This window comes from Carcharodon carcharias, chromosome 1 (genome assembly GCF_017639515.1).
Source record: "Carcharodon carcharias isolate sCarCar2 chromosome 1, sCarCar2.pri, whole genome shotgun sequence".
Taxonomy (NCBI): domain Eukaryota; kingdom Metazoa; phylum Chordata; class Chondrichthyes; order Lamniformes; family Lamnidae; genus Carcharodon; species Carcharodon carcharias.
The window spans coordinates 124,987,384-125,004,758 of record NC_054467.1 but is presented as its reverse complement, the minus strand read 5'-3'; the positions used below and the strand labels follow the sequence as shown (position 1 = coordinate 125,004,758).

At 47.4% G+C, this 17,375-nt stretch overlaps 1 protein-coding gene across 1 annotated transcript in view; it reads right to left on the bottom strand.

Annotated features, from left to right (window-relative positions):
* tbc1d19 (TBC1 domain family, member 19) overlaps positions 1 to 17,375 on the bottom strand; it is a 168,076-nt gene that overhangs the window by 110,893 nt on the left and 39,808 nt on the right. The window contains exons 6-8 of the mRNA XM_041182732.1: positions 16,896 to 16,959; positions 16,235 to 16,281; positions 8,322 to 8,432 (exon numbers count right to left, since the gene is read on the bottom strand). Coding sequence (XP_041038666.1) covers positions 8,322 to 8,432; positions 16,235 to 16,281; positions 16,896 to 16,959 — 222 coding nt within the window. The remainder of the gene's footprint in view (positions 1 to 8,321; positions 8,433 to 16,234; positions 16,282 to 16,895; positions 16,960 to 17,375) is intronic.

Genomic DNA, 17,375 nt, shown 5'->3' with positions numbered 1-17,375 from the left:
GATATGCCAGGCCCTGAGGTTACAGATTGTGATCGAGTACAATCAGCTGCTACTGATGGCCCACAGTGCCTCGAGTTGCTAGATCTGTTCAAAATCTATCCCATTTAGCACAGTGGTAGTGCCACACAACACAATAGAGGGCATCCTCAAAGTGAAGGCAGGACTTCATCTCCACAACGACTGTGCGGGTCACTCTTACAGATACTGTCATGGACGGATGCATCTGTGGCATGCAGGTTGGTGAGGACGAGGTCAACTATGTTTTTCCTCTTGTTTGTTCCTTCACCACTTGCTGCAGACCCAGTCTAGAAGCCGTATCATTTAGGACTCAGCCAGCTCGGTGAGTAGTGGTGCTACCGAGCCACTCTTGGTGATGGACGTTGAAGTCCCCCACCCAGAGAACATTCTGCACCCTTGCCACCGTCAGTGCTTCCTCCAAGTGGTGTTTAACATGGAGGAGCACTGATTCATCAGCTGAGGCAGGGTGATACATGGTAATCAGCAGGAGGCTTCCTTGCCCATGTATGACCTGCTGCCATGAGACTTCATGGGGTCCGGAGTCAATGTTGAGGACTCCCAGGGCAACTCCCTCCTGATTGTATAACACTGTGCTGCCACCTCTGCTGGCTTTGTCCTGCCGGTGGGCAGGACATATCCAGAGATGGTGATAGTGGTGTCTGGGACATTATCTGTAAGGTATGATTCCGTTGCTTGTGCTTGTGAGACAGCTCTCCCAATTTTGGCACTAGCCCCCAGATGTTAGTAGGGAGGACTTTGCAGGGTCGACAGGGCTGAGATTGCCTTTGTTGTTTCTGGTGCCTAGGTCAATGCCAGGTGGTCCGTCCAGTTTCATTCTTCTTTGGTCACTTTTGTTACAACTAAGCCATTTCAGAGGGCATTTAAGAATCAACCACATTGCTGTGGGTCTGGAGTCACATGTAGGCCAGACCGGGTAAAGACAACAGATTTCCTTCCCCTAAGGACGTTAGTGAACCAGATAGGTTTTTACAACAATTGACAATGGTTCCATGGTCATCATTTTAATTCCAGATTTTTACTGAATTCAATTTCAATTGAAATTCCATCATCTGCCGTGGCGGGATTTGAACCCGGGTCCCCAAAGCATTACCCTGGGTCTCTAAATTACTAACCCAGCGACAATACCACTACACCATCGCCTCCCCATCTTAGCATTGGTCTTGAGTTCTGCCCATGGTGGACATTGGTTGAGTTGGCATGGAGGATGCGAGGGGAAAAGGGTGGTAGGTGGGCATGCATGGGTTGCCATTACTTGACACTATGTTGTCATGGGAGTTATAAATGGACATGGGGTGGGTGGAGGGCATGAGGGTAGGGGGGAGTTCAGGACTAGAGAGCTTTTTTTGTTTTATTAATTTCCTTCCAAGTCCCGCAGCACTGAGGCAGGTCTTTCACAAAGCTCACTCCTGCACCCGGCAACCCCTGTGGCTGCCTCCCCATTGTTTCCGGGGGCAGCGGATCTGACTCCTGTACTCCTGTTAACACCATTCCTAGCGCCCCAGCCCCCTCCCCCCCACCCACTTCACCACCACCCACCAACCAGGAACCAAAATCTTAACATTTGGGGCAGTTTTTCAGGAGTTGTGTTTGTGGAGCCATGAGTTTTCCCTGATGTGAGAGCAAAAATTCAGGCCAGGGATAGGCCTAGGAACAGGTCACCTGCCTTCTATCTTGCTGGGAAATGATGCACACAGGAACAAGATAAACTGGAGAAAAGCATCGCCAAACCAAAACACATTAACACTTGCTGAACAGATCCAAAACAAGTTCATTGTTCAAATAATAAGAAAGCTGAATAACAAAAATTTTACGAATAATAATTCCACTAGCAAGAGGGCCAATAATTATGGTAACTATCAATTTTGAAGTTGTAAAATCTAATTGTCCAAAAGCAACATTACAAAACGTCACATTAATTTAGTTTAATAGAATAGGATTCATTTTAAAGAATTCCCCTTTTCCACTCTATCATTTCTTTTCAAGACCTTTCCCCAATTCTGCTTTTAACCGATCTCAGGTCCCTTCCTAACTGTACCTTTGTTAATTCTACTCCTTCCACTGTATATTTAAGCCACTCATAATTTCACCCAAAATATTTTACAACAGTCTGTATTAAATTTCAATTGCAAATATTAAATTAGATTGCCATTTGCCCTCCCACTCGTACAAGTGATCCATTCTGTAAATCATTAGCTGCATCATCCTTCCCTACTTCACTCCCTATTCTATTACTGTTACAATCAGTTCCTTCTAATTTCCATAATAAATTCCAGAATCTGTTGGGATGGTGAATTGGAAAAAAAAAACAATTTCCTAAAACTTGCATTTTTTTCCCTCAGCAAAAATCAAGTCCAGGGATGTACGCAGGTTACATCCATAATTTTAGAATGCATTTTGGTGTCTTGGTAATTACTAAAGCTATGTTAGTACAGATGGAAACATGGCATACGATAATCTCAATAAATCATCCTTTACACATAATGCAAATTTACATCTTAACAACTATTTCTGTCAGATTTTTAAAAAAAATTGTACTTCACAATACTATGGTGATGTTCTATCTTAAATGTTAATTTTAGCAGTGAACAGTTTGAAATACTAGCCTGATAGTATTTTGTGATCAGAAAACTTATATTACTTCTGGATCTGCCACTGGGGCTAAAAAAGGAGCGTCTGAACTGTGTAAATAATCATGAGTTATCATTTAGCTGAACTATACCTTGTTATTCTCACTTATATTCTTACAGTTGAATGATGTTAGAAATAAAAACTGATTTTTTTCCCCCCAAACTTCTCACTGGCTTCCAGGCTCTAATTTTCCCCCTAATTTTTGATGGTAAGGATAAATGGAAAACCAACTGACCAACTTCAGGAGTAGAGTTTCCACTTTGGATGTAATCAGGAAATTGTAGGGAAATGCGTTCAAAATTGCACTCGTTAAGTTATAGTTTGTTTCCAGTAATACACATTTCAATAATCACAAACCTAGGATCTTCTACAAGCCGAATAGACTCTTCCCCAATTTCCATTAAAATGCGTTCCTTTATGTGTTGAATAGTGATAACCTGGTGCAATTTTATAAATACAACTGAAAAAGGGTTTAATCAGCAAAAATTAGCATTTCTACTAAGGTGTCCATCCTCCGCCTGTGAATACCCTTATGTAAAATCACTGGAAATTACCCCCAAAAAATGGTGAACCATTTAACAGTTTCATTGATGTACACAAGTCAGTTTCTTAGTAAAGAAATATTTTTTGATATGAAAACATCTCACACAGCGCCTCTGTGCCTAAGAAATGTGCATCATTTGAAGAACCTTCTTGAACCAGCATCTTGCAATTCGACTTGGGGGTAGGGGACCGTGACCAGTTTTGCAGGCAGGGCCTGATCCAAATTAGTTGAACCATTAACCAATGTAAAAGATCACAGAAAACATACATGTGGTTTCATGTGTAACTCACGTCTATTTAAAATCCCCCCAATCTCTTACACTGGGTTTGCCAATTCTGTCCAGATTGACTCAATATTAGGAGCAGAGACAAATATAAAATCTAAAACAAAAACAGAATTACCTGGAAAAACTCAGCAGGTCTGGCAGCGTCAGCAGAGAAGAAAAGAGTTGACGTTTCAAGTCCTCATGACCCTTCAACAGAACTGGGTGAATCCAAGGAGAGGGGTGAAATATAAGCTGGTTTAAGGTTGGGGGCAGGGGGAGAAGAGAAGTGAAGGGTGGTCGTGTGGTTGTAGGGACAAGCAAGCAGTGATAGGAGCAGATCATCAAACGATGTCACAGACAAAAGAACACAGAAGTGTTGAAGTTGGTGATATTATCTAAACAAATGTGCTAATTAAGAATGGATGGTAGGGCATTCAAGGTACAGATCTAGTGGGGGTGGGGGGGGCATAAAAGATTTAAAAATAATGGAAATAGGTGGGAAAAGAAAAATCTATATAAATTATTGGAAAAAACAAAAGGAAGGGGGAAGAAACAGAAAGGGGGTGGAGATGGAGGAGGGAGTTCAAGATCTAAAGTTGTTAAATCAATATTCAGTCCGGAAGGTTGTTAAGTGCCTAGTCGGAAGATGAGGTGCTGTTCCTCCAGTTTGCATTGGGCTTCACTGGAACAATGCAGCAAGCCAAGGGCAGACATGTGGGCAAGAGAGCAGGGTGGAGTGTAAAAATGGCAAGCGATAGGGAGATTTGGGTCATTCTTGTGGACAGACCGCAGGTGTTCTGCAAAGCGGTCGCCCAGTTTACGTTTGGTTTCTCCATTGTAGAGGAGACCGCAATGGGAGCAACGAATGCAGTAGACTAAGTTGGGGGAAATGCAAGTGAAACGCTGCTTCACTTGAAAGGAGTGTTTGGGCCCTTGAGGAGAGAGGAAGTGAAGGGGCAGGTGTTGCATCTTTTGCGTGGGCATGGGGATGTGCCAAAGACGTGGGTTGAGGAGTAGGGGGTGATGGAGGAGTGGACCAAGGTGTCCTGGAGGGAACGATCCCTACGGAATGCCGCCGGGGTGGGGGGGGGGGTTGGTGGTGAAGGGAAGATGTGTTTGGTGGTGGCATCATGCTGGAGTTGGCGGAAATGGCGGAGGATGATCCTTTGAATGCAGAGGCTGGTGGGGTGATAAGTGAGGACAAGGGGGACCCTATCATGTTTCTGGGAGGGAGGAGAAGGCGTGAGGGCGGATGCGCGGGAGATGGGCCGGACACGGTTGAGGGCCCTGTCAACGACCGTGGGTGGAAAACCTCGGTTAAGGAAAGACGACATGTCAGAGGAACTGTTTTTGAAGGTAGCATCATCAGAATAGATGCGACGGAGGTGAAGGAACTGAGAGAATGGGATGGAGTCCTTACAGGAAGCGGGGTGTGAGGAGCTGTAGTCGAGGTAGCTGTGGGAGTCGGTAGGCTTGTAATGGATATTGGTGGACAGTCTATCACCAGCGATTGAGACAGAGAGGTCAAGGAAGGGAAGGGAAGTGTCAGAGATGGACCATGTGAAAATGATGGAGGGGTGGAGATTGGAAGCAAAATTAATAAAATTTTTCCAAGTGCCGATGAGAGCATGAAGCAGCACCGAAGTAATCATCGATGTACTGGAGAAAGAGTTGTGGAAGGGGGCTGGAGTAGGACTGGAACAAGGAATGTTCCACATACCCCATAAAGAGACAGGCATAGCTGGGGCCCATGCAGGTACCCATAGCCACACCTTTTATTTGGAGGAAGTGAGAGGAGTTGAAGGAGAAATTGTTCAGTGTGAGAACAAGTCAGCCAGACAGAGGAGAGTAGTGGTGGATGGGGATTGTTCGGGCCTCTGTTCAAGGAAGAAGCTAAGGGCCCTCAGACCATCCTGGTGGGGGAAGGAGGTGTAGAGGGATTGGACGTCCATGGTGAAGAGGAGGCGGTTGGGACCAATTTCCAGTTCCCTGGCCCCAACCGCTTCCGCAGGGAACTGGAAATTGGCCCCAACCGCCTCCTTTTCACCATGGATGTCCAATCCCTCTGCACCTCCATCCTCCACCAGGATGGTCTGAGGGCCCTTAGCTTCTTCCTTGAACAGAGGCCCGAACAATCCCCATCCACCACTACTCTCCTCCGTCTGGCTGACTTGTTCTCACACTGAACAATTTCTCCTTCAACTCCTCTCACTTCCTCCAAATAAAAGGTGTGGCTATGGGTACCCGCATGGGCCCCAGCTAAGCCTGTCTCTTTATGGGGTATGTGGAACATTCCTTGTTCCGGTGCTACTCCGGCCCCCTTCCATAACTCTTTCTCCAGTACATCGATGATTACTTCGGTGCTGCTTCATGCTCTCGTCAGGACTTGGAAAAATTTATTAATTTTGCTTCCAATCTCCACCTCTCCATCATTTTCACGTGGTCCACCTCTGACACTTCCCTTCCCTTCCTTGACCTCTCTGTCTCAATCTCTGGTGATAGACTGTCCACCAATATCCATTACAAGCCTACCAACTCCCACAGCTACCTCGACTACAGCTCCTCACACCCCGCTTCCTGTAAGGACTCCATTCTCTCAGTTCCTTCACCTCCGTCGCATCTGTTCCCATGATGCTACCTTCAAAAACAGTTCCTCTGACATGTCCTCTTTCTTCCTTAACCGAGGTTTTCCACCCACGGTCGTTGACAGGGCCCTCAACCGTGTCCTGCCCATCTCCCGTGCATCCACCCTCACGCCTTCTCCTCCCTCCCAGAAACACGATAGGGTTCCCCCTTGTCCTCACTTATCACCCCACCAGCCTCCGCATTCAAAGGATCATCCTCCGCCATTTCCGCCAACTCCAGCATGATGCCACCACCAAACATATCTTCCCTTCACCCTCCCCTGGCAGCATTCCGTAGGGATCATTCCCTCCAGGACACCCTGGTCCACTCCTCCATCACCCTCTACTCCCCAACCCCCGTCTATGGCACCTCCCCATGCCCACGCAAAAGATGCAACACCTGCCCCTTCACTTCCTCTCTCCTCACCGTCCAAGGGCCCAAACACTTCTTTCAAGTGAAGCAGCATTTCACTTGCATTTCCCCCAACTTAGTCTACTGCATTCGTTGCTCCCAATGTGGTCTCCTCTACATTGGAGAGACCAAACATAAACTGGGCGACCGCTATGCAGAACACCTGCGGTCTGTCCACAAGAATGACCCAAATCTCCCTGTCGCTTGCCATTTTAACACTCCACCCTGCTCTCTTGCCCACATGTCTGTCCTTGGCTTGCTGCATTGTTCAAGTGAAGGCCAACGCAAACTGGAGGAACTCATTTTCCAACCAGGCACTTAACAACCTTCCGGACTGAATATTGAATTTAACAACTTTAGATCTTGAACTCCCTCCTCCATCCCCACCCCCTTTCTGTTTCTTCCCCCTTCCTTTTGTTTTTTCCAATAATTTATATAAATTTTTCTTTTCCCACCTATTTCCATTATTTTTAAATCTTTTATGCCCCCACCCCCACTAGAGCTGTACCTTGAGTGCCCTACCATCCATTCTTAATTAGCACATTCGTTTAGATAATATCACCAACTTCAACACTTCTGTGTTCTTTTGTCTGTGACATCTTTTGATAATCTGCTCCTATCACTGCTTGCTTGTCCCTACAACCACACCACCCCCACCCCCCCCAACCTTAAACCAGCTTATATTTCACCCCTCTCCTTGGATTCACCCAGTTCTGTTGAAGGGTCATGAGGACTCGAAACGTCAACTCTTTTCTTCTCCGCCGATGCCGCCAGACCTGCTGAGTTTTTCCAGGTAATTCTGTTTTTGTTTTGGATTTCCAGCATCCGCAGTTTTTTGTTTTTATATAAAATCTAACACTAGTTTTTAAAATCTGCAAGAAAAAAGTGCTTTAAGGGCCCTTATAAATCTGCCAGCCTTTGCCCTCCTGAGGTCAGAGCTAATCATGCTCCTTACTTTTTGTGCCATCTGCAAAATTTAATAGTGTCCCTACAGCCAATGCATCTAATTAATTATTTAAGAGCAATAACTCTAACACTGACCCAAGAGTCATCACTATTTACATCACTTCAATTCAAAATAAAAATTTATTTACCCCTACCATCTGTTTGCAGTCCTTTAAGTCAACGTCTTATCCGTACTGACTCAGTCTCTGTAATAACATGTGCCTTAACTTATTAAGGAGCCTTCCATGCAGCACATTATCAAATGCCTTTTGAAAATCCATATACAAAACATTTATTCCATTTCCTTTATCAATACAATATTATTTCCTCAAGAACCTGTATTGGTTCGACACAGCTGGTCTTTTATAATTCCAAGCCAGTTCTGTTTAGCTGTTTTATCCATTTTTGAAAAGATTGGTTACATTGGCAACCTGCTAGTCTTCTCACACAGGTTTCATATAAATTGGTATTCAAGATATTGCATCTATCTCCTATCTGACTACCCACAGCATTCTAGGATGTGCAACATTAGGGTCTGGTGCCTCTTTCATCATTTTTGTTTAATACATCAGTAATATATCAGAATTTTATTACTGGAAGAGGATAAAGTGAACTGAAGAAACAATCTAACAAATACTGCAAATTTGGGGGTGGGCTGAGGAGGAAGGAAGAGTGGGAGAGATCGTGACTTATTGCAAAACTTCTTAGCATAAGAGTATTTTCCACCTCCATCATCTTGAACTGTGGTTTATTCATCGGTGGACCAAAACTGGCAGATTATTTTTCTATTTTCTTTTCGTACTGGCAAAGCAGAAATTGCCGACTAGCTCACCAGTTAGTTTTTCTTAGTAGAATTCCACTTACCAGCTCAGAAAGGTCTTTTACTGGCAAAGGAATGCTGATTAAACCCCAGCTGCCACGCAGACCAGTTGGATCACTACCATCATAATTTGGATTGCGAAGATTAATTAGTACCTGAAAGACCAATAATGACTTATGGATAAAAAATATCTTCTTTTTATATATTTTTACATACTTTTTCGATCCTTGCATTTATTTTCTTCCAATAACTGCTTCTTGTTGCACTAAAGTGGAAGAGTGAGCAATTAACGTGAAAATTGCCACAATTATTGAAGTTCAGAGGGAGCTCAACTAAAAATTGTTTATAGAAAGGTTGACTAAATACATTGAGGAGATATTTAGACTTTCCTTTTTTTAATGAAGAAAGAAAAGAGTAAAATGATGTTTTCCGTATTTTTTGGTCTTTACCACAAATAACTGCATGCTAAACAGATGGACAGTAAAGATGAAAAAGTTGATTCTTCTTACGAAATGCAGAAATTTATTTGCTTATCCAAAAATACACATTTATCTATCTAGATGGTAAGAAAAATATTTCTTCCAAAAAGTAATCAAAAAACACACTTCACTATCTTCTTGAAAGATCTCTTACTTTTCGAATTATTTTACTGTAAATACTCATTGTTCCACCACCTCTAAACCCAAGAACCACTCCCTCTTCCAGGAAATTAACTGCAAGTCACTGAGTAAAGCCACAGCAGATTTAATAGTATATTTGAAGAAAACAAAGTTTGTTTGGAAGCACAGAAATATCACATAGTACTTCTAAATAATTCTTCTGAAGCTGTATGTAAATCTAGAAGGGATACAAATTTGTAGGGCTGACATATTGCAATTGCCAGTCATCAAAGCTCATGGGGAAGATTTTTCAGACGGTGGGGTTTCCCGACCCCTCCATCCGAAGAGTCGATGGGGAATGCTACCTCGCCGACACCGGCTGTCCCACATCCATTTAATGCTCAGTGGGGTGCTACTTGGCCAAAGGCTAGACACCTGCCCCCATCTGGGGAGGAAGTCCTGTCTTAGAAAGGTGCTGGCTAATCAGAATGGCCAGCAGCCCTCTAGTCCCAGCAGTGCCGGGTTCAAGCAGTGACCATTGCTGGGAGTATAGGCAGTCCCTGAAGAAGAGGAGCTAATAGAGGCCGCACTATAGATAAGTCCGCCGTATTGATAGGGCCCAGCTGGCAGGCTACAGTGAGGGGGGTGAGGGGGCCAAGTTTGAGAGCCTCGGGGGGGAGGGGGGGGGGGGTTAAAGGGGAGGCCATGACCTTGTGGGGAGGGTGTCGCCGATGAGCACAGGGTCCCCCAAAGGAGGTCTCCTACCCTTGCCTGACATAAGCTCACCCAGTAAAAGCTGCCATGCTACCACCTGGCATGGGCCTCCCCCTGCAATATGTAAAATAGCTGCAGGGGCAGGATGAGGCAGTTAAGTGGCCATTATTGGGCCATTTAAGGGCCTCAAAAGGTGGGCGCACCCCGCCCCCCCCCCCAAACGCTTCCACTGACCCCCGCAAAATGGGAGACATGTGGGCAGGTAGGTGGCAGGCAAGTCTTGCTATGCATTTTAAGTCCCTCTTGCCTTCAAACCTGCCGGGTTAGGAAGTGGTCAACTCCTTTTACACCCAATTCACTGTCACTTTGGGGCAAGGGAGTGATTGAAGTGCTAGGAGTCCTCCAGAAACATTCCACATGGGTGTACATTTGGCCCCTTTATAAAGGAGCTACAAATAGCCCAGATTTTGCAGTAATAATGACAGCGAAACCGCCAGCATTCGCTATCACTGATCCTCTGAAATTAACAGCAACTTCTGGAGTGGAAATCTAGGAATTGGTGTCAGGTATTCTACACTTTGCCACTGGAAACCTGGAAATCCCTTTGACTTGGCACCAGATTCAAACTGACGACAGAAAAATGGAAATCCATGCTATACTGATCGCAAGATCTATGTTGGAAACTTTCCTGGAGGCAGCGGTGAGTAAAGCAAAGTCCAGGTGAATGTTAGATAAAAACTCCTATCGGCATCCAGGCCTTAAGTCTGACCCTGATCACGGTAGAGTGGAGGAAGGCACTTGCACCTCTGTAGCAGTCAGAGTGCCTCCTCTCACTGAATGATATCAGTTCCTGCCATCCAGGCAGACAGGGAAACTCCCATACTGGGAGCCTCTCCCCCACAGGTATACTGGGCCGAATTTTCCCAAATTTGCACTAAGTGCAGTAGCAGGCGGGTAAAACGACATTTTACCCGCTGGCCGCCATGGCGGGTTTTCACGCTGTATCATCCTGAACCCGCCTCATTATTTATGCACTCCCGGGAAACACGCCGTTTCCATGGCAGGCGGGCTCCCATTCGCCCACCTGCCATCACTCTGCCGCTGCATCACACCGGGCACCATTTTTAAAGTCCAGCTGCAAGCACACATCTCAGTGCCTCGAGCTCACCACTGCTGCACAGAACACATGGCCCTGAAATTGAAGAAGACTGCAGCCCCCAGGTTCAGCGATCTGTCTCTCGAGTGACTTTTGGATGCTGTGGAGGCTCGCCAGGATGTCCTCTACTGCCGCTCTGGTCACAGGATGAGCAACAAAAGCAGTAACCCGGCTTTGGAGGTAGTGGCAGCAATGGTCAGTGCCAATGCCCTGCAAAAGAGGACAGCCACCCAGTGCCGCAACAGGATGAATGGTCTCCTCCATTCCGCCAGGGTAAGTCACTCATCTCATCATTCAACTCACATGCTCACAAGGGCCCGCATTCTCTGCTGGTTCAAGGGACATCATCATTCACTCTCTCACAATCATTGTCGTTGTCCTCATCCTGTCCATGGGACCACTCAACATCCACACAGGCCAGGCATACTTGTCATCTGGCCTGGCAGGCATCCTACTTACACATTCTCCATCTCTATCCATGCAGGACAAGCCAGCACACAGCAAGAGAGTGAGGTCACAGACCAGTGGCAGAATTCCAGAATTAAGGTCCTCACGGACTTTGAAAACAGGATCATCCAGCTGGCAGGCGAGGCTCTGGACCAGTTCTGCGCTGACGGTGAGGTTGGCACTGTTCTACCAAGTGAGGATCCAGCAGTGCAACATGGATCAGGCAACCATTCCATGAGTGATGTGTTCTCTTTCACAAGCCACTGCCATGCATTAATTATCTCTCCTTGCTTTCGCAGGCACATCTGCCAAACAGCCAACAGAGTCCATGACCCAGGGCCTCCGACAAGCCATGAAGAAACAACTGCAGAGGAATCTGGAGGCATCCTCCCTGAAGTCCTATCACAGCGCTCACCCATACCCCCCACCAGCGCAGAGACACACACCTTGATGGGACCTAGCTTTAGAGTAGCCTAGGGATCACAATCTGGTGAGCACATTGCACTGTCTGATCCACTTCCGGCAGGTACTTCCCAGGTGTCCGGCACGCGGAAGACCGCTAGAAGCCAGAATATTGCTGATTCCAAGTCAGATGACAAGCCTCTGGTCTCAGTCATGTCACAGCTGCTGGAGCTGCAAAGGTAAGCTTGGGAACATCAGGAAGAGATGTCTGCTGCACTCCTCAGATTGCACGGCACGATGGAGAAGTCTATCCACCTTCAGTCGGAGGTGATAGTGCCGGCATGCCAATGCACTGAGGTTAACACTGGTAGGATGGGGACTGCCATGGTGACCTTGGTCCAGGACTTCGCTCCTGCACTGCAGCATGGGATCAACTCCATCGCTGATGCCATTATTGGCCTCGAACAGTGTGTATGCGAGAAGTGTGCCAGGAAGCTTGAAGTCAAGTTAGCTACCCCTACTCCTCAAGGAGTCAGCCTGGGGCCCTCGAGCACCCACAGGAAGAAGGATTTGCAGGTGCACACTCTGGGCCCATCCATCGAGGTGACTCCGATAATATCCAGCCCATCCGACTCCCCTCTTCGTGTGACCTCAGCAGGTCTAACTCCACAGGCTGAGGAGTGTGCCACTGCCACACAACAAGACTCTGAAAGCAAGCCGGGGCCCTCCAAGTCTCAGCCCTCCAGAAGACAGCCGCCAAAGTCATCACAGACAGGGCGTCGCAGTCAGCAGGCTGCCTCCACCTTCGCCGTGGTTGTCCGGAGAGCACCAAGACGTAGCAGTGGCAGGATTAGGAAAATTAAGAAGAATTAGTTGCACAGCATGGGCACGGGTGCTAATCACTTGTACATATTGTTCACGATTGTCCATAAACTCCCAAGAATGTCTCCCTGCCTATGGCTCCTTGTTCTAATGAGCAGTGTTCTTGTCACTCAGATGTGAAACCTTTCTGTACAAGATAAAGGCAGGTGTCTCAATCCAGGGCCTCTTTTCTGTGCTCTGTGCAGCCTTCAGACCAAAGTGATAGTCTGGCCTCACACTCCCTGGAGACATTACTGATGCCTGCACCTCAGCGGTGCTTGTCATTGCTGCCAGAATGTAGTGGGCAGGCGCTACAGAGTTCTCTCATTCTCTCAGTGTGCTCTCAGCACCTTTAGGAAGGGACTAGCCCCCAAATCTTCAGCATCTGTGACCACTGATACTGTGCTCCAGTTCCTGAAGGGTTCAGGTGCTGAAGGCAGACAAAGCATCAGGAGTTCCATGGCTGCGTCTCTATGACATGACCCCAATCACAGAGTGCAAGCGAGCTGCCCTTGGCAAGACAGGAATCAGGCATTCTCAGAGGCTATGTGAAGACTTATGGAGTGTCCTCACTGCATGTCGTCATCATTCTCCTGCAATCAAGCAACTATTACGGCCTCTACCATGTCTGCATGACAGGAGCATTTTCACAGAGCAAGTTTGCATTGTCATAAGCCAGACTGGAGTCAAGCATTCACAAATGCAATGTGAAGAACTATGGGGTCACCTCAATGCATGTCATCATCATCCTCCACAAATCTAGCAGCCATGATGGCCTCCCGAGCACACCTGCCTCGTCTAGCCAGTGCGAGGGCCTCATCCCCGTCATCGTCACCTCTGAGAGCCTCCTCAGCTTCATCCACATCAGCATCCTCCTCATCAGAGGAGATGTGCAGCTCCTCCACATCCTCCTCAGGCAGCTCATCTCCCCACTGGAGCGCCAGGTTGTAAAGGGCACAGCAGACGATGACAATGCGTGACACCCTCTGCAGACTATATTGCCGGGCACCACAACACCGGACCAGGCACGTCATCTTCAGCATCCCAATGGTCTCCTCCACAAAGTTGCAAGCTGAACATGAGCCTCATTATAACGTCACTCTGCTGCAGTCTGAAGCCACCGCATGGGTGTCATCAGCCACAGCCTCTGTGGGTAGCTCTTGTCCATCCCTGCAGCTTCTGTGAACCTGAAAGGCTCCAGGGATCTGTGACCAACTGAAGACGTAGGCATCATGCATACTCCCTGGAAGCTATGCGCACACCTACAGGATGCATTTCTGGTGGTTGCACAACAGCTGCACATTCAGAAAATGGAAGCCCTTGTGGTTGATGTAGCCCACCATGTGTTGTGACGAAGGTCTGGGTGCCACATGAGTGCAGTCAATCGCACCCTCCACCTGTGGGAAACCCAAGATCTAGGCGAATCCAATCGCTCTTGCATCCTGGCTGTCCTGGTCCCGGGTGAAATACACAAAGTTGTGTGTCCTCATGAAGATGGCATCCATGGCCTCATGGATGCATTTGTGGGTGAAGCCTTGAGAGATTCCACAGAGGTCATCTGTGGAGCCCTGAAAGGAACCACTACCATAGAAATTGAGCGTCGTGGTCACCTTCACAGCCACTGGCAATGGATGCCCTCCATGTCCCCGTGGCGCCAAATCCTGCAGTAAATGCCAGATGTGAGCGACCAGTTCCCTAGACATGCGCAATCTTTGGCATCACTGGTTCTCAGTCACCTACAGGAATGAAAGGCGGCAATGGTGGGCTACATCAACCACAAGGGCTTCCATTTTCTGAATGTGCAGCTGGTGTGCAACCACCAGAAATGCATCCTGTAGGTGTGCGCACCTACAACAGCCTATGGACGTTGGGTGTCACTAGGCACTGACCAGCGATGGCTCACTGTGGCTCTTGGGCGGTGTATGTGGGAACCTCAGCCGCCCCTTCTTCCTGAGGTTGCTGCTCCTGCCTCTGTGCAGCCAGGAGCCTCAGTCGCTCTCTCCTCCCTCTTCTTCGCGCTCTGTAAACCATCAGGCATACAGCTAATTCACCAGGCTCCATGATCCTGATGTAGTCCTCCTGCAGGATCAAAGAGGGAGCACATGGTTAGCATAGGTGTACTAGGAACCTGTCCTGGTTAAACATGACGGCTCCTTAATGCTTCCCGGAGAGCGCTGGCCGCCACTTGGACGGCCAGAGATTAGCGCGCTGCATGGCTGCCCTGTTAGCTTGAACCATGGGAGAGATTGGTCCAAAACGGGATGCTGACATTGCAAGAAGCTGTGAGCACCTCCAGCAGTGACTGCTACATGGCCAACTTTAGCAAGGATATTGTAGAACGTGTGCAGTTCAACTGCTCTGCAGTCCACTAAAGTGCTCATGAATTTGCAGTCAGTGCCGGGGGTGCGGGGTGGGGGAGCAGCTCTGGAGAACTTGGTGGCACTTTGATGCCTCTGTGTTGCTTGAGTGGGCAGATATGCAAGGAGCCTGACCCCAATCATATCAATGTGGCTGCGCCTGAACTGTCTCAGTTGCAAAGGAAGGTCACTTTCCACAGGTTGCCCAAAAGCGTAGCCACTTCCCTCGTCCACCCTACTCCCCAACCCCGAACGCTTGTGTGCTATATTCAACGGGAGGGCTGCCCATGCTCCCCACCACCCCCCTGACCCCGCCACCAGTTGCCTCAACGGCAAGGCTGCACTTGCCTCCCCACCTTACAAATCGCCTCAATGGCACTTGCACCCTGCTCACAAGCTGCCTCAACAGCAAGATTGTACTTGCCGCCGCAGCCCGCGCGCCCCCCCCCACCCCTCACCTCAAAAGTCACCTCAGAGGCAGGGCTGCACTTACCCCCTGATTCCCTCCTCCACCATCAGTCGGGCAGGGCGGCGCTTAACTTCGACCCCCCCGCCGTGCCCCTGAAGCCTCCAAAGCAGTAGACGACCCTGGCAAGCTCTGCAGAATGTTGCAATGCACTGACCTCCAGTTCACCCAAAGTGCAGGCCACCAAGTTTGCGTCGCCTCTGTGCTGTTTGTTGTGAAACACGTCGGCGTGCTTTCCCACCGATGTGGACAGACGATCCATCAGGGGTGCAAGAGCCTGACCGGATGGTCTGATAATGATATGCTGATGTATTACAATGACGTTCCCGACTGCCAATGGTGGAAAACGCATCCTGCCATTGGCGGGCTGAGCAGACAATCGTGACCTGCCTTCCCACTGTTGTGAAACCAATTGCAACATGTTGTCCGCTCACACCACCTATCATGCCTGCAACCAGCGCGCACAGAAAATTCCGCCCACCCTATCTGATGGGGAAACACATTTAGATCACTGTAACTCCTGCCTTTAAACAGGAACTCAGTTTCCACTCCGTCCTCAGGCACATGCACACTTTCCCGCACCACTGATGTAACTATTGTGCCTCTGCCGCCCACATCCATTTTCCAAAACCTCCCGCTGCTGGACAGCATTGGAAATGCTGCAAACTTTCAGCCTCTGAGTGTTGCACATGAGTGTTTTCTATTTATTCACTACTACAGATGGCTGACAATTTAACAAAGAGATGTCAAAAAGCAAATAGCGAAATTTCTACCCTGATAACTAAATTTGTTTACTCTCAGTTTTTAACACCAATATTATTTGCTAAAGTTTTAGATCAAACATTGAAAAAGCAATAATGCATAAGTTAATGATATCACACTCAAAATAGCAAACCAAGTCATAATTCTGAATTTTTAACTGTGGATAATTGTCATTTCAGGTAGGAAATCTTACCTCTAGAAAATCTTTAGGGGCATAGACGGGTCGAAAGTGGCTCAAATCTAGGAAAAAACGATGCCCAAGAATTTTGATCCAGTGGTTTCAATACTTAGCACAGACGAAAAAGCAACATACATTTCAGTGAATAAGGTCACTACAAATCAATTAATTGGGAAGAGGCATAACATCAGGACACTCCTACTGAGAGGTAACAACAGTATGAGTAGTTCCCTCAGACAACAGTATTTAAATTATATTCCTGCTAATATAGCTACATCCACAGAATATTTAAGGATAACAGCTTTGATAGCAGTGTTCACACTATACACAGCATGTAAAGGAAAGAAACAATTTAACTTTGCATCAGTTATACAGGACTCAACATGTATTTATGATATCTTGAAATTTGGTCATGTTAGACTGGTTCTGAAGCTGAAAAACCATATTGCCATCTTGTCCCCCAAAACACAAAAATTTCAAATCTGAAGAAATCATTTAACTACAAAATCAAAATTAAATCATGTAAAATGCATCCATTAACCAGCAGTCTCATTGGATGAAGCAGCTATAAGCACATTTGTCAATTCAGAATATGGCGAAATGTCAGATGAACCAGTTCCTATGTCGCAACAGTCATTAAATGCCTCACGTCATTCAAATATTTGTTATTATATACCTGGTTCATCGGTCCCCATTTCATTCCATTTGTTCAAAAGCTCCTTCTGCTCATCTGCTGACCGCTGTATGGGGAAAGAATATGATTGAATAGATTATTATTCAGTGGCTTCAAGCTTTATGTTTCCATGACCAGGATTTTACTTATTGCAGGCGGGCTGGTTGGGAGCAGGCGCGGAGCCGAACACGGTCTGCGATTGGCTCCCCACTGTCATTTTACCCAGGCGGATCAATTAAGGCCTGCCCAGCACGAATCACAGCTCCCAAAAACAGCAGGAATGGGCGGGCAGCAGCGGGAGTCCAATGACCACCGGGCCCAATGGCGACCCGGCGGCCTATTCAAAAATGGCACAGGCAGCCTTCCAAAGGCTGCCACCGATGTCGCACAGGAGGTTGTTTGACAGCGCTCTCGGGGAGCAGACCAGGCGTGAGGGCAGGTCGGCAGAGCAGTGTGCCTCAAAATTTTCAGATGAGTGCCTTG